Consider the following 19,708-nt stretch of genomic DNA (forward strand, 5'->3'; position numbering starts at 1 on the left):
TTTTTTTCTCTCCCTGCACAGCAGCCGGTCAGAAGGAGCATGGGATGGGGAACATCAGGATCTCTCTGAATTCCTTGGATTTGAGTGAGGAGAGTGGATTCCTCCCCTCCCTATCACACAGGCTGTAAAAACGTCCCATTTCTCAGCAAATTGGTGTTTCCTGCTTTTGGGAAAAGTGGAGCATCTGGAAAAGGGACTGAAGTGGGAGGAATCCTGCAATGCTTTGGGTTGGAAGGGATCTCAACTCCAGCCTTCCCATCCCTCGGATCCATCGGAGCCCTTTGCATCCCTGGTTTGGGATGGAAATTCCTCCTTTGCTGTCCTGACCCTGGCTCAGAGATTGGGTAAATTAATGCTTAATTAGGCTCTGGCAGGACTTGGCTGCTCCAAAATCCCTTTGGGAAGTCGTTCCATGGATTAACACTGGATTCCCAAAGCCAGGCTCCGTATCGAGGCTGTTTTCCCTCTTCCAATGCTGCTCCCTAATCAGTTTGGGATGGAAACTCCTCCTTTGCTGTCCCAACCCTGGCTCAGAGGTTGGGTTAATTAATGCTTAATTAGGAGCTGGGAAGGCTCTGGCAGTACCTGGCTGCTCCGAAATTCCTTTGGGAAGGCATTCCATGGATTGACACTGGATTCCCAAAGCCAGGCTCGTTACTCAGGCTGTTTTCCCTCTTCCAACGCTGCTCCCTAATCAGATTTTTCAGGATCCGTGGGGACAGGGACAGAACAGGGACAGGATGGGACATGGACAGGGACGGGACAGGGACAGGGACAGGGATGGGACAGGGACAGGGACAGGGACAGGGACAGGGACAGGATGGGACAGGGACAGGGACAGGACGGGAAGGACCTTCCTGGGTCACTGTAGGGCCACACTCCATGGCCACACCAGCACAAACACAGGTGGCCCTGGCCCCCCTCAGCGTGTGGGGAACCTGTCCCAGGTGTGGGACGATCCCAAAACTCCGGGATGCCCCAAACCCCTCACGCTTTGCCTCATCCCTGCCCGACTCCCCCAATTTCCCCCCCAGTTCCGCGGGATGTGCTGCCGGGCTCCAACATTAGAGGGCATCTCCTCCTCACGCTTCCATTTCTTGTTTATTTTTGGTGTGTTTTGTTTTACTGCAGTGGGGCCTGTCCTTAAAAAGCCAGGAGAGCCTTTTCCCTGCTGTGCAGAGCAGCCAGATGGGAAGTGCAATATCCCGCTGCCCCTCATTACTGGGCCCTCGGAAAAGCTCCCCCCTTCCCACATGTGACCATATTAAAGTGGCCTTTGCAGCGTTCTCCCCCATATAAAACTGTCTTCACTCCTGCGGCCCAGGAGTTAAAAGGGAACTCCAGCTGCAGGCAGGAGGCTGAAATTAAAGGCTTTGCCCTGGTCTAAATGGAAAATGGATATTGCTTCCCATATCCAGGGCTGGGAACAATGGGGCTGCGGCTCCGGGCTGGGGTAATGGCCTGCTTTGCTGGGAGGAAGGAGCAGAGAGGAAGGGGGAAAAGGGGGAATCTCACCTTTTTCCCTCGTGGTTAACTCTTCCGTGGCCGGTGGAGAGTGGGAGAAGCTGAGCCAGGAGCCTGGGCCGAGCGGTGCCTTTTGCAGCAGAGCTGAGGAAAAGCATCCAGCATCTTACCCTGAAAAAAATGGGGTTTGAAACCATTCCCCCCAAGAGAAAATGGGGTTTGAAACAATTCTCCATGGGGTTTGAAACCATTCCCCCCAGGAGAAAATGGGGTTTGAAACAATTCTCCATGGGGTTTGAAACCATTCTCCCCAAAAGAAAATGGGGTTTGAGACAATTCTCCATGGGGTTTGAAACCATCCCCCCCAAGAGAAAATGGGGTTTGAAACAATTCTCCATGGGGTTTGAAACCATTCCCCCCAGAGAGAATAGGGTTTGAAACAATTCCCCCTGGAGAGAACGGAGCTTGAAATCATTCCCCCCAGATAAAATGGGGTTTGAAACCATTCTCCCTAGAGAGAAAATGGGGTTTGAAACAATTCCCCATAGGATTTGAAACCATTCCCCCCAGAGAACATGGGGTTTGAAACCATTCCCCCCAGAGAAAATGGGGTTTGAAACAATTCCCTCCAGAGAAAATGGGGTTTGAAACCATTCCCTCCAGAGAACATGGGGTTTGAAACAATTCCCCCCAGAGAAAATGGGATTTGAAACCATTCCCTCTGGAGAAAATGGGGTTTCAAACCATTCCCTGATATATTGGTGTCCGTGTGCTCCCTGTTTTCCCTGTGTTCCTTGTCCACGTGTTCCCTGTTGTCCCGAGCAGGCCTGGCCAGGAGCTCGGACTCATTGGATCTGTTGGACCCAGATTTCAAACTTTTTATTTTCCCCACCTCTTTTTTTTTTTTTTTTTTTTTGGTAAATTTTTGTTGCTTTCAAATTTGCTTTAAATGAATTTAGCCAAGCCAAGGATGGGAGAGAGGGAAGGGAGAGTTGGATCTTCCAGGTGAGGTTTCTGAGGCCCTGCCTAGTTCTTGGTTATTTCATGGAATCATGGAATGTCCTGGCTTAAAAGGGACCTTAAATCCCATCCAGTGCCACTCCCACTGTCCCAGGCTGCTCCAAGCCCTGTCCAACCTGGCCTTGGACACTCATGGGATGGGGAGCCACAGCCTCTCCTGACCTCTGGAGACTCTTTTCCTTTGGGATCACCTTTGCTTGTGCTTCTTGCCCTCCTTCCTCTTCACCAGCTCTCAAATAATTCATTTTTAAACGCGTGACAGGAGGGATCCAAGCCCTGAAATGCCCATGAAACACGGATGAAAAATTAAATTTTATAATTTTAATAAAGATTTGTAGGGAATGGGTGTGTTTATAGCGCTGTGGACGCCTGTTGGGATTTATTGCCTTTTAATGGACATGTGTACTTCTGAGAACTCTTGATTTTTTTTTTTTATTACTCTTACTAATTTTCATATGCACAGAATTTCATAATAAGTTTATGCATATTTATTTTGCTGATTTTACATTACATTTATAGCTAGTTACACTTGTACTCAGCTTTTGTTAGAAAGTATTGAAAGAACTTTTATGTTACTCTGCCTTGTCTGTTTTAAGGTCTAAGGAGTCTTTCTTGTTTCTTAGTTTTTAGTGTGAAAATTTGTATTTTTTCTCTTAAGCTGGGGTAGTTTTGCTAGGGCTGCAGCTACTAGATTAAAAAATACATTTAGCAAGTTTAAAGCGGCGCATTTTACCGGAATCTAAATGGATTTTTATCTTGTTAAATTTTCACTCTGCCTCACCCAAAATGCAAAATTCCCCGTGAATTTGGGGTTTACCCCTTCCAGAGGGAGCGGGCGGCTGCTGCTTGTTCCAGGCCGCAGGTCGGGGTCAGGGATGGGCGGAGGAGACCAAATCCTGCCCGGCTGGCAGCAGAGGCCTCTTGCAGCCACTCTCTCTTCCCCCCACGCAATTCCTGCCCCACTTCATCTCCGTGTTTTCGGTATCGAGGGGGTGTTTACAGTCAACAAACGGGAGCCTCCGTTTTTGATCCCAGCTCTCCCCGGCGAGCACCTGCGAGAGCGCGTCCATGCGCTCCGTGAGATTTGTTGGGAATATTTAGGTTTTTCCAAGCGGAGCATCTGCTCGGGAGTCGGACTCTTTGTGCCTCATTAGTGGCTACCGGGCTTCTCTTATCTGCACACATCTCCGGGGCACGTCAGGATCGTTCTTCTGAGCTGCTTTTCTTGGCAGCTCTTTCCAGGGTGGGAAGCTCCTGGTGTTTGTGAAGTGCTGGACCCTAAAAAAAAAAATCCCTGCCTGTTTCAGCTGATTTTGGAGTGACAAAAATGGTGATTTTTAAGGTTTTAAAGCCTCTGTGCTGCTTTTGGTAAGATGTGTCTCATCCGAGCTGCTGCGCTGAGCTGTTGAGCAATTGGGGTTGGGTTTGGAATTCCAGGGTTGTGAGGGGGGAGCAGGGATGGGATCCAGGTTGGACTCAGTGGGTTTTTAGCATGAATGTGGTGTTTGGCACTTGCAGACAAATTAAAACGGAGCCCTGAGCTGGGGCTGTCTCAGGCAGGTGAGGGTGACACAGCCCAGGGCCCTGCTGATGGTGTGAGGGGAAGGAAATCCTGATTTTTGTTGGAAGGAGACTGGAATTGCCTAAATTGTGACAAAAACCCCTCAGAAATGGGATTTTGGCCCCAGATCTGGCCTTTCCTCCTTGCAGAACATGGGAGTGGATTGGTGGTCAGGGCACTTGGAGCCCAGGCTGGGAGATGAGTGCTGTGCAGGATGCTCAGGGCTGCAGAGCTCTGTGCAGCCTGCTGTGAGGGGATGGGGCCACCACCTCCCAGGATGGGGCCACCACCTCCCAGGATGGGCCACCACCTCCCAGGATGGGCCACCACCTCCCAGGATGGGCCCACCACCTCCCAGGATGGGGCCACCACCTCCTGGGATGGGGCCACCACCTCCCAGGATGGGCCACCACCTCCTGGGATGGGGCCACCACCTCCAGGGATGGGGCCACCATCTCCCAGGATGGGCCACCTGGCTTGGAAGGGACCTCAGGAGGGCTCCAGTCCAACCTCCTGCCTGGAGCTGGGAGGTCAGGCCGGGTTTCTCAGGGATTTGTCAGCCTGGCCTGGAAGGGTTCCAAGGATGGAGACTGGGATCCAGCTTTGTGAATTTTTTTTTTCCTGCTGCTTAATGGAATCACGGGATATTCTGGCTTGGAAGGGACTCACAAGGATCCAGCTCTGGAGGGAAGCACCAGGGATCAAAACCCACAGCTTGGTGTTATCAGCACCCTGCTCCAGCCAATCTCATGGATTTTTATTGTTCTCCTTGTGGAAAAACTTCCCATCTACCCAAAATTCCCATCTTTATCCACAGAGGAACTCCCAACCAGTGATCCCCAGTTTGTGAGGGGTTCAGGGTTTCTCCCTTTCCAGGAGGGATGTTTGGAATTTGTCCTTTTGGATGTCAAAAGGACAAAAATTCCTTGGGCTGTTCCTCCAGCCTGCCCACACCTCTCCAGGCATTGGCCCTGCTTTGAGTCTGTCAAGTTTTCACCAAATTTGGGGACATAAAGTGGAGAGACCTTTTCCAGGGCTCCTTGTCCAGGGCTCCTGCAGGTCTTTGGTGAGGATGTGGAGGGAGCAGGTCCCAGAATTCCTGTTATTCCCAATCCCACTGGTTGTGGGCCCCATGGAAAGCTTTGTTGGTTGTCCCAAGGTTGGACACTGGGCTTGGGGCAGCCTGGGACAGTGGGAGGTGTCCCTGCCATGGCAGGGGTGGCACTGGGTGGGGTTTAAGGTCCCTTCCCACCCAAACCATTCCATGGCTCCATGATTTTAGCGGTGTTACATTGATAAAGCCAGTGGGTGCTGGGTTTTGGAGAATCCTAAACTGGGTTCATCCCTGATTATTTAAACCAGAGCTGCAGTGATGGGACTGAGCTGCCCTGTGGGTGGGGGGTACAAAAACCTCCTCCAGTGGGTGTAAAATTGGGCTGTTCTGGTGAATTTGGGCTGTGTCCATGGATTCTGTGGATTGATTTCCCTGGTGTCTGTAGATCCACAGTGAGCTGGCACAAGCTGGGTTTTCCCAGGAGGAATCTTCTCAGCAGATCTTGCAGCACATCCCCTGCCTTGCTGTCGTTGTGATGGGATTTTAATGGCAGAGCTCAGAGGATTCACTGATTTTTAGGGAATGATTATTGCTGTTCCAGGTGGGCAGGGTTTGGGATGGCTCAGGCAGTAACATCCCACGGGAATGTTGGGTTATGGATACCCTGTGTTATCCAGGTAGGAAATACATGAAGTGCACAAGAAATTTGTGGAGAAATTGTGCTCCAAACCTTTGTCACCTGAATTCCCAAAGTCCCATTTCCCTGGGCATTTTAATGATTCCTGGAGGATAAAACCAGGAGCACATTTTTCCTGGTGTAATCCCAGCTCGCTTGGCTCTCAGCTCCGCGCTGCTCCTGAATCCCGAAACATTTTTGGGTTTGTTCAGCTGCTGTTTTTGCTTTCTTGTGATTATCCTCTGTTTTCCCTTCTGTGGTGTTCATCCCCGCTGGTAATTATCCCCCTCTCCCTGCCAACTCTGTGAACTCCGGGGCTAATTTGAGCAGGAGAGTTCTGCCCGGTAATTTTACAAATATGAGGCGTTATTGAGGGTTTTTCCTGGACCGGTGATTACAAGGAATGGGTCCTTTGGGAGCCAGGAATCCTTTGGATTCCTCTGCTCCCTCGGAGGGGTTGGGAGCTGGGTGAAGGTGGAATTAAAGCTGAATGGAAAAGGAGCAGCTCCTCTGCCCAGCACCAGGGCTGGGTTCCCTGGAATGGCTGAGGTTGGAAAAGCCCTCCAGGATCGAATCCAGCTGTTCCAAGGCCACCACTGACCGTGTCCCCAAGTGTCACATCCACATGGACGGGGACTCCAAACCCCCCTGGGCGCTGCCAATGCTTGACCATCCTTCCCATGAAGGAATTTTCCCAAAAATCCAACCTAAACTTTCCCAACAGGCTGTTTCCTCCCGTTCTCTCCCTCAAACTGTGAGAGAGGAGCAGCCCTAAAACACAAATCCCACCTGGAGCTTCAGCTGGGTAGCCCAGAAAACTCAGGATCTCCTGGTTGGCTCTGGAATATTCTCGGTCTGGTCAATGTGTTAGTTTGGTTTTTTTGCTTTTTGGGGTTTTTTATCCAGAGAAAAACAGGATTCAGGCATGGAATTCAGAGGAGTAATGGATTATCTGGAGACCTGAGAAGCTGAATAGTCCTGAACAGATCAAACGTGGGAAACTGGGTGGTCTGAGCTCAAGCTGCCACGAAGAGGAAGAAATATTTTCCATTTGGAGGAGAATGTAACGTGGCAGCAGTGGGAATATCTGAGGAGATGAGGGAGGAATGCACTTAGGGGAAAGGGATGGAACTGAGAGGATAAAAAATGGGAGCAGGGTCAGGAGAGGGGCTGTGGGGAGGACGAGGTTTTTGTTGGAGGAACCTCTTGTGAGAGCGTCCCTGATTCCTGGGGCGGCCAAAAACAGCTCAGGAGGGAGAACCCGGGGAGCAGTGCCGTGAGGGGATGGGTTTGGTCACGCTGGCAGGTCCCTGGGCCATAAATCTTGGGGAAACTGTTAAAATGTGAATAGGATTCTCTGATTTTCGCTTTGGGAATGGTTTCAAAGGCCTTCGCTGCTCCTTCCCTTCTGCTGCAGTTCCCTTGGTGGGTTGGAGCGAGGAGGTGGCACCCAAAACCTTCTGAGGCTGAGGAGAATCCAGCCAAGGATGGGAGTCAGGTTGTTGTGGGGCCTTCCTGTGGCAGCTCCAGCCCAGCTCTGGTCACTTCTGCTTCTCCTGCCTGTGGAAAACACGTTTTTCCTCTGGAAGAGCCTCCAAAGAAATTTTAACCTTCAGAGATTGCGGTGAAGCTGGCCCAGGTGCTTCACCTTCCTCAGAGCCATCGGTACAACCGGGATGGAGACGTGGCCGGGGGTTTGTCCCCGTGGGGAAGGAGCTGAGCAGTGGGTTGGGAATTTTGCTTCCCGTGCTTCCCTGAGCCCCAGGAGCTGGGGAGCTTCCCCATCCTGTGGTGCTCCCGAGGAGCTGGTGGGGAAAATCCCCCATGGGAGGAGACTCCAGGAGTCTGGAGCCAGGCTGGGAGAGCTGGGAATGTTCCCCTGGAGAAGGGAAAAATCCAGGGAATGCTCAGAGTCCCTGGAGGGGCTCCAGGAGCGCTGGAGAGGGACTGGGGACAAGGGACAGAGGGACAGGAGCCAGGGAATGGCTCCCACTGGGAAAGGGGAGCTTGGGCTGGGATCTTGGCAAGGAATTCCTGGCTGGGCTGGAATTCCCAGATTTGCTGTGGCTGCCCCTGGATCCCTGGCAGTGCCCAAGGCCAGGTTGGACACTGGGGTTGGATCCACCTGGGATCATGGAAGGTGTCCCTGCCATGGATGGGGTGGAACAAGGAGATCTTTCAGCTCCTGGTCCCACCCAAACCAGTCTGGAATTCTGTGGAATTGGGTGGGACATGGCTGTGGTGGGGCAGGGGAAGTGAAGCCGGGTGTGGGGTGGCTCCTTGTCCGTTCTTTCCTGAGGAGAAGTGTGGATGAGCAGGCAGGGTCCTGGAGCTGGGGATGAGGGATGATCCCAGCTCTGCCCAGGCTTGGTGCAGTCTCAGCAGAAACCTCCAAAATCTGCTCTTGAAACTGCTCTGAGGCCTCCTGCTCCTGGCGGGCCACTCCGAGAGTCCAACGAGTCCTTGAGGCCACCACAAAACACTGGGGAAATGGCAGCTCCTGCCAGCCCAATGATTAACTAATTACTCGTTAATTTTGGCACCGTGAACGAGGGGTTTGGTGTGAGTGTCCAGCCATGGTGGTGGTGGCTCAGCTTCGCTGTGCTCCTGCCTTTGATGGTGCCACACGTTCATTTATTAAAGAAATGCTTGAAAAAATGCACCTTCAGCTTTAAATTACCCCAAAATTCAATTATTTAAGTAATTTCCTTCAGCTTAATGAGTGGCTTCACTCCAAGGTGTCAGTGATGCCAGCAGGGCTGGGTTGATGAGGATGGAGATGGTCATGGGGGTTTGTGCTGCTCGTGGAGGTTTGGAGAGCCAAGGGCCAGCAGAATTTAACAAATCCCTTTGGTTTGGTCCCTCAGCGGTGGGGTGGCAGTGGGACAATCCCTTTTTCCTTGGTTTTCCTGTGGTGGAGAGGACGTGGACAACACCAGGATCCTGAGAATCGCCAGACTTCAGGCCTTGGAGAGGGGCTGAAAGGGAGATCACTCCTCCCTGCACTGAGTTTATCTTTATTAACTTCAGGCACCACCTTGTTTTGTCTCTTGGTTAGATAAAATTGTGATAATCCTCCTCTTCTTGGGTCTCTCCCTGATTTCTGCCTCGGGATCCTTCCCTTTCCTGAGGGAAACGGCTTTTGGGAGTGTTGGGAAGCCCTGACAGGGAAATGTTGAGTCACAGTTTCTGTTTCTAAGATAATCTCTCTTAAAATACCAAATTTCTCATGGATTCAAGTTGGTCCTGAACCTGATTACAGGAGAAAAGTGGGATTTGTGCTCCACATGGCTGGATGTGCCCGGCATGGATCGGGAGCTGCTCATCCTGAGCCCCCCTGAGACTCAGCCAGGACAAAAAGCAGAATTCAAGGACAAAATCCACGTCCTGAATCTCCACATCCCCTTGCAGTGCACCTGCACAGAGGCAAGGAGGTTTTGGGGATGGATTTGAGCACCTAAAAAGGTTCTTAAAATGGATTTTAGGACTTAAGAAGGTTTTTGAGATGGTTTTAGGAATCTAAAAAGGTTTTTAAAATAGATTTTAGTACCTAGGATGGTTTTGGGGGATGGAGTTTTGCACCTAAGAAGATTTTGGGGATGGATTGATGGATTTTTGCATGTAAGAACTTTTTGGGGATGGATTTTAGGACCTTAAAAGGTTTAGGGGATGGATTATAGGACCTTAAAAGGTTTGGGGGTGGATTTTTCTACCTAAGAAGGTTTTGGAGATGGATTTTTTCTCCTTAAGAAGGTTTTGGAGATGGATTTTTCTCCTTAAGAAGGTTTTGGGGATGGATTTTCTAAGAAGGTTTTGGGGATGGATTTTTCTACCTAAGAAGATTTTGTGGATGGATTTGAGCACCTAAGGAGGTTTTTTGGATCGATTTTAGCACCTGAAAAGGTTTTTTGGATGGATTTTGACACCTTTGGGAAGGGTAAAATTAGGTGGGAGAGCTCTGGGCACATCCCTGGGCTGATTCCTGCTGGAGCCTGGAGCTGCACTTGGAAAAAACAAGGAGCAAGTCAGGCTATGGCTCCTCACAAGCCCTTGGAAGCTGAGGGCATCCCGAGGCAGCCTGGTTGTATAATGCCACAACAGCTGGAGAATCATTAAATTACCATCAGGTTTTGCTTTTAATTAATTTATTTTCTGGAGAGGAGCAGGTTGACAGCTGGTGCCTCGCTCAGGTGATATTTGTTGTTGCATGTTGTTTGTTTTGTGAATTCTAAATGAGGCGCAGTTGGGTTGGTTTTATTTTATTTATTTTTTTTCTCTCTCTCTCTCTCCCCCTTGGCTCCAAACAGTTCAAAGCGAGACGTTGTCCCTTCCCTGAGATGTTTGTGATCCAATTTCAGACAGAAAACAGGGCGGGTGTGGAGGAGGGAGGATGGGCAGGGATGAAACATCCAGGGCTGGATGGCCCCGGGGCCGGGGCGGGAGGTTGGAGCACATCCTTGGATCCTGAGGATCTCCAGGAGGGGGATGCTGAGCTGGGGCCTGGGCTGGTGCAAAAACCACCCCAGAGCCCAGCCCAGGGCTGCTGGCCATGGAGAGGGCTCCGCTGTGGGATGGAAATCCTCTGGACACTCAGAGCCGCGGCAAAGTTGGGAAAAACGAGCTCGAGTTTATTTCTCCCAATGCCATGGGAGTCGTCTTGTGAAATGCCGTACCCCAAACACATTCCGGAATTCTGTACCTCAAACACATTCTGGAATTCTGTACCCCAAACATTCTGGAATTCTGTATTCCAAACACATTCTGGAATTCCATACCCAAAACACATTCTGGAATTCTGTACCCCAAACACATTCTGGAATTCTGTACCCCAAACACATTCTGGAATTCTGTACCCCAAACACATTCTGGAATTCCATACCTCAAACACATTCTGGAATTCCGTACCCCAAACACATTCTGGAATTTTGTACCTCAAACACATTCTGGAATTCTGGACCCCAAACACATTCCTGAATTCCGTACCTCAAACACATTCTGGAATTCCATACCCCAAACACATTCTGTAATTCTGTACCTCAAACACATTCTGGAATTCCGTACCCCAAACACATTCTGGAATTCTGTCCCCCAAACACATTCTGGAATTTCATACCTCAAACACATTCTGGAATTCTGTATCCCAAACACATTCTGTAATTCTGTATCCCAAACACATTCTGGAATTCTGTATCCCAAACACATTCTGGAATTCCGTACCCCAAACACATTCTGGAATTCTGTACCCGAAACACATTCTGGAATTCCATACCCCACACACATTCTGGAATTCTGTACCCCAAACACATTCTGGAATTCTGTACCACAAACACATTCTGGAATTCGCAGAATCCCAGGAGGGCTTGGCTGGAGGGACCTTTAAAGGCCATCCATGGGTCAGGAATCTTCAGCTATCCCGGGGTGCTCCAAGCCCTCTCCAACCTGGCCTTTAATTCCCCCTCTTTGTGTCTTTGGTGTCTTTTGCCCTCCCCATTCTCTTTGCTGGCGCCATCATTGGTTGTTTCACGGATCAATAAATCCAATATTTGTCGTAATTATGGACAAAGCAGCTGGAAAGCAGCGGGACACGTCCCTCCGTATCCCAGAAATTGGGCACGGAGCGTTCCTGTACCTGAGTCGGGTGTTCTCAGATAAACTCTTTGTACTCTGATACTTGAATGGAATTTTGGAGGAAAGTTCCACATTTGTGCTGGAGGAACACAAGGTTGGACATTGAATGTCCCAGCTGGGGGTGGCAGCAGGGCCAGGGCAGGGAACGGAGCTGGGAAGGGGCTGGAGAGTTCCTGAGGGAGCTGGGAAGGGGCTGGAGAGTTCCTGAGGGAGCTGGGAAGGGACTGGAGAGTTCCTGAGGGAGCTGGGAAGGGGCTGGAGAGTTCCTGAGGGAGCTGAGGGGGCTCAGCCTGGAGCAGAGGAGGCTCAGGGGGGGACCTTGTGGCTCTGCACAGCTCCTGCCAGGAGGGGACAGCCGGGGGGATTTGGGATCTGTTCCCAGGAACAGGGACAGGAGGAGAGGGAATGGCCTCAGGGGAGCCTCAGGGTGGACAGCAGCAGGAATTTCCCCATGGAAAGGGGGGTCAGGAGTTGGAGGTGCCCCGGGAGGTTTGGAATCTCCATCCCTGAGGGGTTTCACAGCCCGGTGGATGTGGCCCTGGGGGATTGGGGCATGGTTGGACTCCCATATCTCAGAGGGCTTTTCCAACCTCAGCGATTCCACGATTTACATTCCCAAGTGAGCTCTTCCTGCACATCCTGGCGACTGCAATGACCCTTTCCTGTTTTCCAGGGAGCCCGGGAGACCTTTGAGAGCTACTACAGGAAGCAGAGGAGAAAACAAGCGCGGCTGGTGCTGCAGCCTCCCTCCAACATGGTCAGTTTGTCCTGGAATGTCATCCCGGGGCTCCCGCTCACCCCCAAAATCCCGCCTTGCCCTCGGCCACCTGGGCTCTGACCTCTGCTCCCTCTCTCTTTGTTGCAGCACGAAACTTTAGATGGCTACAGGAAGTATTTCAATCAAATTGTAGGGTAGGTGTTCCTTTTATACACGGCCCCGCTAAAAATGGGTGTCCTGGGCTGCCGAGGAGCCCAAAAAAACCCCAAAACTGGGAGAGGAGGGAATGTTGGTATTTTTGGTGGTCCTCAAAGCCAAAACAGGACCAAAAAAAAACCCCAAAACCCAGTGGTTTTTTCTTTTTAAGTTTTGTAAAGTGAATTTTATCCTCTTTGCTGTGTCACTATGGGGAGCGGGGAGGGACCTGCCAGCTCTTTTGGCAAGCTCTGAATTTCTGTGGATTTCTGGGAATTTCTTGGAATTTTTTTGGGGATTTCTTGGAATTTCTGGGAATTTCTTAGAATTTCCACAAATTTCTGGGAATTTCTACTAATTTCTGGGGATTTCTGTGAATTTCTGGGAATTTATTGGAATTTTTGGGGATTTCTGGGAATTTCTGGGAATTTCTGGGAATTTCTGTGAATTTCTTGGAAATTTCATGAATTTCTGGGAATTTCTTAGAATTTCCACAAATTTCTGGGAATTTCTGGGAATTTATTGGAATTTCTGGGAATTTCTTGGAATTTTTATAAATTTCTGGGAATTTCTACAAATTTCTGTGTATTTCTGTAAGTGTCTTGGAATTTCTGGGAATTTCTTAGAATTTCCACAAATTTCTGGGAATTTCTACAAATTTCTGTGGATTTCTGTGAATTTCTGAGAATTTATTGGAATTTCTGTGAATTTCTTGGAATTTTCATTAATTTCTGGGAATTTCTACAAATTTCTGTGTATTTCTGTAAGCGTCTTGGAATTTCTGGGAATTTCTTAGAATTTCCACAAATTTCTGGGAATTTCTACTAATTTCTATTGATTTCTGTGAATTTATTGGAATTTCTGGGGATTTAGTGGAATTTCTGGGAATTTCCATGTATTTTTGTGGATTTGAGGATAAACGATCCCTGTGTTTTACGTGCATCTTCTTGCCCCGCTAACAACATGAATGGCCCCTCTGCCTTAATGATTCTGGAATGGTGAATAATTAATCTTTAATCATTTTCCTGCTGAAGGAGGTGATTCCCCATTCCCCAGGGCTGCTTTTTTTTGTCACGCTTGAATTTGAACAAAAATCCTCCCAAACTGAGCTCCGAGAGGAGAATTCCAAAGGCTGCTGATCCATGAAAATGGGACAGGATTTGATTTTTTTCTTCAGCTAATAATGAGAATAATTTAACACCGAATTACGACCACCACAAGTCCCACGTGTGCTGCTCCCCTCGTGCAGCTCCCTGCTCCTGGCCTGGATTTCCTTGGGAAAACCTGGAAATTCACGTGTCACCATTTGAAATGCCAACTCTCACCCTCATTCCCTGGAAAAACACTTTTGGAGCAGCAGAGTTGATAACTGGAGATTTGAGCAAATCGATTTCCTGGGAATGGCTGGGTGGGAGAGAGGATTTTCCCTGCAGTTCAGGCATTTTCCCCTGCACTTAAAGCAGTTTTCCCTGCAGATAAAGAGTTTTTCCCTGCAGATAAAGCAGTTTTCCCTGCAGATAGAGTGTTTTCCCTGCAGATAAAGCAGTTTTCCCTGCAGATAGAGTGTTTTTCGTGCAGGTAAAACAGTTTTCCCTGCAGATAGAGTGTTTTTCGTGCAGGTAAAACAGTTTTCCCTGCATATAAAGCATTTTCCCTGCAGATAAAGAGTTTTTCCCTGCAGATAAAGTGTTTTCCCTGCAGATAAAGTGTTTTTTGTGCAGATAAAACAGTTTTCCCTGCAGATAAAGTGTTTTTCGTGCAGGTAAAACAGTTTTCCCTGCAGATGAAGCAGTTTTCCCTGCAGATAAAGCATTTTTCCCTGCAGATAAAGAGTTTTTCCCTGCAGATAAAGTGTTTTTCCCTGCAGATAAAGCATCTTTCCCTGCAGTCAGAGCATTTTCCCCGGTTTTGGTGGGATTGCTGCTGGCTGGAGCAGAGTTTAATCCGTGGTTCTTGTGGGAATAACGAGGTGGAGAACCCGTGGAGGGGGAATTCTGCCTTTGTGTACACACAGAGAGCAGCACCAGGAGGGCTTCAACTCCCTCCTCCAACAAAGTGAAATTAAAAACGAGGGAATAAAGCGCTTGGAGCTGCCTGGATTTGACAGATCCCTCAAATCCAGAGCCCGTGGACGCCCCAGCCTTGCCCGAGGGGGCTCAGGGATGTCCTTTGACCCCTCAGATGTGACGTTTTGGTGGCATTTTCTGCATTTCAGGTTTTTTGTGGTGGAGGATCACATCCTGCACACCACCCAGGGCCTGGTCAATCGGGCCTATATTGATGAGCTGTGGGAGATGGCCCTGTCCAAAACCATCGCGGCCCTCAGGACCCACTCCGTGAGTAAAAGCCCGGCAGAGCTCAGCTGTTGCTTGACTGTCCTTGACAATTCTGCCTTTTTTTTCCTTTTTTTCCCTTTTTTCCCCCACTCAGGATTCTTTGTTTTCCCTCTTTCCCAATGAGTGTTTAAAGGAGCAATGCAGACACACAGATAATTCTCTTTCTCCGGATTTTTCAGCCTCTTGGTTGAACGCATTTCCCTGTCAAACTCGGTATTTTGAAGAGTAAAACGGCGGTTTTGTGTTTTCATAATTATTTAATTCGGAATTTTTGAGGCGCATCAGCAGAGGGATTTGTCCCAGAAAAACTGGGGGAGCTAAAGCATCTTTTTGGCACAACGAAACATGACCTTGTTTGATGCAGAACCAGAGAATCCCAGGGTGGTTTGGGATGGAAAGGACCTTAGAGATTGTCTTGATTCCTTAAATTTCATGGCTGAGAAATGGGCGGAAAATGGGCTGAAAATGGGTTGAAAATGGGCTGGAAATAGGCAGAAAATGGGCTGAGAAACGGGCTGAAAAACCAAATCTAGGGAGGCAGAACCCCAGGAGAGAGCCAGGAGCACCTTGGGTGGTAAGAGATGGACACAGATCTCTCTGACGAAACAGGATCTCTCTGGGATGAGGGAATCCAGAAGTTTCCTGGTGTTCTCCATCCCCTTCCCCATCCAGGTGACTGCAAAGTTGATTTTTTCCCCAAAAAACTGGGGGATGAAAAGCATATTTTGTCACACAAGATCAGAGAATCCCAGAGTGGTTTGGGTTGGAAGAGACCGTAGAGATCATCTTGATCCCTTAAATTTCATGGCTGAGAAATGGGGCGAAAATGGACCGAAAATGGGCTGAAAAACCAAATCCAGGGAGACAGAACCCCAGGAGAGAGCCAGGAGCACCTCGGGTGGGAAGAGATGGACACAGATCTCTCTGATGAACCCGGATCTCTCTGGGATGAGGGAATCCAGAAGTTTCCTGGTGTTCTCCATCCCCATCCAGCTGACTGCAAAGTTGCCTCCTTCCCCCCGAGCTCCTGTGCTACCAGAGGGGATAAACACCAACCCCCCCGGGCTGCAAACCTGTGTTTGTTTTTGTTTCCAGTGGGATTTTCTGCGAGCTGGGAGCAGGAGGCTGAGCCAGGACCAGCCACGGGGTTTTTTTTTTGGTGTTCCCAGCTTTGTTGCCACGCAGGTTGTTTGAAGTGGTGCCAGGGGAGGCTTTGTCAGCGATCACGAAACATTCCGTGATTTCCCAACCTTGTGGCCACCACCGTTTGCTCTGAGCACTCCCAGTCCAACCAGTGCCCTGCAGCTCTAACTGGGATTTGAGGGAGGGTCTCACCTTGCTGAGGTTATTTCCATCCTTCCAAGGCAGACAAATTTATCCCTGGATTTTCCTCCTCGCCGCAGACAGGGACATCTTTAATCACTTGCGATGCTTCAGGGCATTATCTTTCTTCCTGACTCTCCTTTTTGGACAGGGAGATGGAAAACGTGTGTCTCCCAGTGCTTCCCGCTGATTAATGGAGCCGTTCCTCCTGGAGTTTCCAGCGGGCTCGAAATCCCGCTCCCTTTCCAGCCTGGGATCTCTGAGTCTATATTTGGGCAGCCTCTGTCTCAAACTTCGCATTTTTCAGCACGGGGAGGCATTTTTGGCCGCTCTCGGGAAGGCTGGGGGGGCTGTGGGGACGCTGAGCAGTGTCTGGGGGGTTTGGAGCAGGATGAATCCCCGTGCTGGGGCTGGAACCCGGCGTGTTTTCCCTCAGCCTGGGCTGAGATGCTTCATTACCGTCAGACACAACACGGTAAATTTTAAATGAGAGGCGCTGTCCTCGTGCCACATCATGGGAGCCATCTCCTCTGGCTGCCCAGCAGCTCCTGGGCAGTTTCAGACACACCTCAGGTATCTCTGGAGCAGCCCAAAGCCTTCTCCAGCCCGGAGAGCACAGACACCCTTATCAGCCCTGCCCCGGGGCAGTTCTTATCGGTGTTGAGGGGTTGGGGGTCGGGGCTCAGGGCAGGGTTGGGCTGTGCCACGCACTCACGGCCGTGTTCTCCTCTCTGCAGTCCTACTGCTCCGACCCCAGCCTGGTGTTGGACCTGAAGAACCTCATTGTGCTCTTCGCCGACACGCTGCAGGTACGTGGGGCCTCTCCTGGTGCTCCCAGTTTGCCCAGCAGGGCTTTGGCACCTGGGCTGGGCTGGCCAAGCTCCTTTTTTGGCATTTTTGTGGATTACCAGAGGGACAGCCTGGTTTGGTCTGTGCAAGGACCAAGCTTGGCCACCTCAGCCAGCCCTTGGTCCTGGGACAGCGCTGGGGGCTGCTCCTGTGGTCAGTCAGCCCCTAAACCCCTCCAGATGCACCAGGGGTGGTGCTGGAGGAGGATTTGCCCCTGATAAATTCAGACAATGATCCCCAACTGCCCCGTGGTGCCTTCATTCCCTCTGCAGGGCTACGGCTTCCCGGTGAACCAGCTCTTCGACATGCTGCTGGAGATCCAGGACCAGTACAGTGAGACCCTGCTGAAGAAGTGGGCAGGAGTGTTCAGGTCAGAGGCTCCCAGAAAACCTCCTGGCACTCCCCTCACTGAGGGGCTCCGGCCCCTGCGTGGGAGTTTTTGGGGGATCAGTTGTAGGATCGTGGAATGGGGTGGGTGGGGAGGGACTGTAAAGCCCATCCAGGGCCACCCCTGCCATGGAGCTGCTGGAATAAATCCAGAGGAGACCCCAAAGGTGCTCCAGGGCTGGAGCCAGGCTGGGAGAGCTGGGAATGTTCCCCTGGAGAAGGGAAAAATCCAGGGAATGCTCAGAGTCCCTGGAGGGGCTCCAGGAGAGCTGGAGAGGGACTGGGGACAAGGGACAGAGGGACAGGAGCCAGGGAATGGCTCCCACTGGGAAAGGGGAGCTTGGGCTGGGATCTTGGCAAGGAATTCCTGGCTGGGCTGGAATTCCCAGATTTGCTGTGGCTGCCCCTGGATCCCTGGAATGCCCAAGGCCAGGTTGGGATGGATCTTTGAGCCACCCTGGGTGGTGGGAGGTGTCCCTGCCATGCCAGGGTGACACTGGCTGGGATTTAGGGTCACTTCCCACCCAAACCATTCCATGGTTCTGTGCCCTCGCTCCATCACCGAGCTGTGGCTGCTTTGGGCTGTCCCTGGCTGCTGCTGCAGGAATTTGGGATCACATCTTAGCCTGGCACCAGCTCCTGGGACTCTCCTGGCCCAGCAGGAAAACTTTCCCCTCACATTTGTATCCCTAACTTTTATTTTCTTTTCCCAGAACCATCCTTGACTCGGATAACTACAGCCCCATCCCGGTGTCAAATGAAGAAGCTTACAGGAAAATCGTTGGACAGTTCCCATTCCAGGATGCTGAACTTGAAAAGGTAAATCCTGGAATGGGGAGAGCGGCCTGGCCTGGCTGCTGGGGCAGGAGAACCTCACGCCCTTTGTGGGCATTGAAAGGATCCAAAAAACCCCTAAATCAACCACCCAAACCAAATCAACACTAAAAGAGTAAGGAAAACAATAGGAAAGATCAAATATTCCTCCCATGGGATGCATTTCTCCTGGTGTGGATGAGGGAACTGGGATTTGTGTTCCTCTCAGAGTGTTCTGTCACACAGGTAGAAATACCCATTTCCAGTGGCAATTATTCTCATTTTTTGGACCCTGGGATTGACCTTTGTTGGTTTTAGTCTCATATTTAGAGAAAAAGAGCTCAGAAAAGTGGTGGATCTTGGCCTTTGCAGGAGCTTGGAAAACCAAAGCGTGTCCAGATGTTCCCTGAATCCTAAATCCTGCCTGGCCCCATGCTCCACGCCTGGCAGGCAGCAAGTCCAGCCCTGGTGATCCCAGTCAAGGGTTCAGATTCCTGTGTCCTGCCCCAAAATTCCCTCCTGGGGTTCAGCTGCTCCCTGCACCTCCCAGCTCTGAGTGCGGGGAGTAAAAACCGGAAAAATTTGGTGTTGGAAAATCTGTTTGCTCCTGGTTTTTGGGGTCATTGGGCAGCACCTGGGGGAGGTGAGCAGGAAAATACCTCGTGCATGGTGGGGGAGGAATTCCAGGTCTTCCCAAGGAGGGAGGGGAAAGAAGTTGGGAGAGGGAATGAGGGAATGGCCCCAAGCCCCTCCTGCTCCAGGTGCCATTTTGATTATCTGCTCTCCCCCTTGGCTGAAGCGTTGATAAAATCCAGGATAAATCCCAGAATTGTTTTGCCTGGCTGGAAGAGCCCTCCCTGCTGTTCCTGCTCTCCCTCTGGAGCTCTCCCCCGTGTTTTCCAGCAACCCTTCCCAAAGAAGTTCCCCTTCTCGGAGTTCGTGCCCAAGGTTTACAGCCAGATCAAGGAGTTCATCTACGCCTGCCTCAAGTTCTCCGAGGACCTGCACCTCAGGTGGGAAACTCAGAGAGCTCAGGTGGATCCTCACCCTTTGGATGGAGCCTGCCCAGCCTGGAAGTGGCTCTGGAGCAGTGGGATTTTGGCTGGCGGGATCCCAGCATGGTTTGGGATGGGAGGAACTTTGGGGATCATCTCCAAACCTGTTGGAATCTGAGCTATTGATGATTCTGAGGTTGTAGAAAGTCTCTGTCTGTCAGCCCCGCTGCCAAAGCAGAAGCCATAATTGGTCTGTGCTGTTTCAAGGTTGTTTATTCTGTTTATCTCTAACATGTTCTGCTGCCCTGCCGCAGCTCTGTCCTGCAGGGCAGCGTGTGGGGCTCTGCCCTCAGTGGGATGGTACAAACATTAAATACCACAAACTACCTGTGCTGGATTTACAATAACGTGCCACTATCTGTCACCTACGTTGGACAGTGTGTCCCCAGCCTGAACCAACAGAAAAATGCCAACACCACAGTGAAACATGGAGGGCATGAAGAAGGAGAAAAAGGACAAGGCACACCCAATTCCCTCCATCTTGTCCCCTTTGAACCCCTTATCTAGAATCCTAAAATTTTACTTTTGCACCCATGCCACACTTAATTATTACTTATATCAAACACTCAGAGCTTGTAATTCATCCTGTAAGATGGAAAACTCTTTTCCATGGACAGAGATCACAGCCA

The 19,708-nt window shown here is 50.4% G+C and overlaps 1 protein-coding gene across 5 annotated transcripts in view; it reads left to right on the plus strand.

The window, feature by feature from the left end:
- The window catches only part of EXOC6B (exocyst complex component 6B), a 280,446-nt gene that overhangs the window by 150,120 nt on the left and 110,618 nt on the right, over positions 1–19,708 (plus strand). For all 5 annotated transcript variants that reach the window (XM_072927819.1, XM_072927818.1, XM_072927820.1 and 2 more), the window contains 7 exons: positions 12,077–12,160; positions 12,269–12,315; positions 14,532–14,652; positions 16,713–16,784; positions 17,097–17,194; positions 17,925–18,030; positions 18,928–19,037. In XM_072927819.1, the coding sequence (XP_072783920.1) occupies positions 12,077–12,160; positions 12,269–12,315; positions 14,532–14,652; positions 16,713–16,784; positions 17,097–17,194; positions 17,925–18,030; positions 18,928–19,037 (638 nt within the window). The remainder of the gene's footprint in view (positions 1–12,076; positions 12,161–12,268; positions 12,316–14,531; positions 14,653–16,712; positions 16,785–17,096; positions 17,195–17,924; positions 18,031–18,927; positions 19,038–19,708) is intronic.

This window comes from Taeniopygia guttata, chromosome 4 (genome assembly GCF_048771995.1).
Source record: "Taeniopygia guttata chromosome 4, bTaeGut7.mat, whole genome shotgun sequence".
Taxonomy (NCBI): domain Eukaryota; kingdom Metazoa; phylum Chordata; class Aves; order Passeriformes; family Estrildidae; genus Taeniopygia; species Taeniopygia guttata.